At 39.4% G+C, this 2,148-nt stretch overlaps 1 protein-coding gene across 1 annotated transcript in view; it reads right to left on the reverse strand.

Annotated features, from left to right (window-relative positions):
* Positions 1-347: 347 nt before the first annotated feature.
* LOC106511516 (mitochondrial intermembrane space import and assembly protein 40) overlaps positions 348-2,148 on the reverse strand; it is a 3,808-nt gene continuing 2,007 nt past the window's right edge. The window contains exon 3 of the mRNA XM_014000266.1: positions 348-1,369. Within this exon, the coding sequence (XP_013855720.1) occupies positions 1,011-1,369 (359 nt within the window). The 3' untranslated portion in view covers positions 348-1,010. The remainder of the gene's footprint in view (positions 1,370-2,148) is intronic.

Consider the following 2,148-nt stretch of genomic DNA (forward strand, 5'->3'; position numbering starts at 1 on the left):
CATAAGAGCTTCAGATTTCTTTGGTTGTCTCACCCCCCCAAAAAAAGACCCCCACCCAAACCACTTCAATTTTGGGATGCACCTAGTAGCGACGTTTATTAGGAATAAAGACTTCAGAGCTCTGGTGCATTTGTGCGTGCAGGGGTCATTATGTTACCGCTGTGCGGTTTCTAGTTTTTATACTGTATTTATATATATTTTTTTCTATTTACAGAAAATAACGTCAGTCATTCATCAAGATGGAACAGATCATATCCGTCTCCTCTCCTGGACTAATTAGGATAAAATAYTTTTATCTGAAAGTAGAAATAATGTTTGATCTCTTTAGAATAAACAGAAAATCGGGAGAAGTTGACAGATGGACAATTTAATCGGAACAGTGTCGTGACAAACACCAGCACACTTTTAAATTCACCACTTTAGTTTCCAGCCAACGATATCTGACAGATATATTTCTACATGTGTACAGTAGGTGTGAAARGCAAGATTAGTCGTTTACCTACTGTTTGCTCAGCAACATGAGACCCTGAAGTTCTTGTAAGACAACGAGCACAGTTAGGATCATCAGAGACAAACAGCAGTCTGGTTCTTCTCGTCATGAGCTTTGGTCTCTAATGTGTTAAAAAGAAAGCTGAAAAAGAGTCAAAACTGTCTTGTTCAAGTTAAAACACTCAAWTATTACTGGCACCAGTATATATAATAAATACAGCTCAACTCTGAGTCACTTTGAAACACAGAGACMCTAAACCAGCTGAAATCAAGAGGACAACACTCAAACAATAAAAAAGAGCTCTTCTGTTTGTTTGTTTTTCTTGCACATAAATTAATGTAAGTCCCTGCAGCAAAAAACATGGTTAACGCTCAGTTATCATAGAATTAGATAAGTTATGATTGCCCATAAAACAAATCAGCCTATGAGTTTGTACAAACGCAGGTGGTCTTCTTCTGTCCACTCATATTTAACCTCTCAGAGGCTCAGGTGCATCGATCACAGCTGCTCTTGGAGAACCTCATGATGAGCTGACAGTCTGGTTGTCTGTAGGCGACATGCTGTCAGATGACAGCCCTGAAGTGGTTGGAGTYGAGTTATTCTCAGACGATAAGGCATCGCTGTCAGTGGAATCTGGAACAGGCTTGGATTCTGCTCGAGAGGTCTCTTCATCTTCCTCCTGAGGATAGAGGTCGGGGTGCTTCTGCATGCATTCCTGCATGCTGAGGAATTGGTTGATGCACTCGGAGCCCTTTACCTCTTCTTTACTGTAGTGGAAGCAGGAAAAGGCCTCCTTGAACTGCGAACCACACGGTCCACTGGCCATGCCACCCAGACAAGGGCAGTTCCAGTTAATGTCCCCATTAGRTAGGATCAGGCCTGCAGAAACCACATGACTTCTGTTAGTTTTAGTTATTTTATATTAAAGGTTTTTTTTTTTGCTGTTGTTACTTTATGTGCATCAGCAAGGGCGTAATCATGATCTCAGAAGTGAGGGGGGCAAATTAGTCAAGAGTTTGAGTGATTTATCATTTTCTCGCACCTTAGTGTCTAAAAACACATAATCAGTAACAAGTACAGTACAACACCAGGGGGCTGACTTTAGTTCTTTTAAACTGCAGTAATTACCAACAAAATCTAAAATTTTAGCTGCCAAACTCTGGATGAGTTGACACAATTACCCTCCAACATCTACAGCAGGGCTATTCAACTGAACTGCTCCGGGGGGCCACAGGTACTGCAGGTCAACAGCTCAGGAGCCGAACATCCAGCAATTAAAGTTATTATGTAAATAAATCAAGTATTACATGATGTTACCTTTGAAATTGTTTATTTTGCTGCATTTAATCAAGAATACAACATACAGAACCCTACAAAATAGTGATAATTAATCACAGGGGCAGTCCTAGCCTATTTGGCACCCTGGTTCATTTATCTTATAGACTGACTAACAATTATTTGATAAGCAGCCATTTTCTTAAAAACTGGAGTTTTTAAAAGCAGATTTTTAATTAAGAATGTCTCTGTACTAGAGCTGCCACAAACAATTATTTTTATAATTGTTTAATCACCGATTATTTTTTCCATTAGTCGACTAATCAGATCAAACGTTAATTGAATATAAAACATACAGCTTATCACGTCAGAATGCAGCTGCT

This window comes from Austrofundulus limnaeus, unplaced genomic scaffold (assembly GCF_001266775.1).
Source record: "Austrofundulus limnaeus strain Quisiro unplaced genomic scaffold, Austrofundulus_limnaeus-1.0 Scaffold2877, whole genome shotgun sequence".
Classification (NCBI taxonomy): domain Eukaryota; kingdom Metazoa; phylum Chordata; class Actinopteri; order Cyprinodontiformes; family Rivulidae; genus Austrofundulus; species Austrofundulus limnaeus.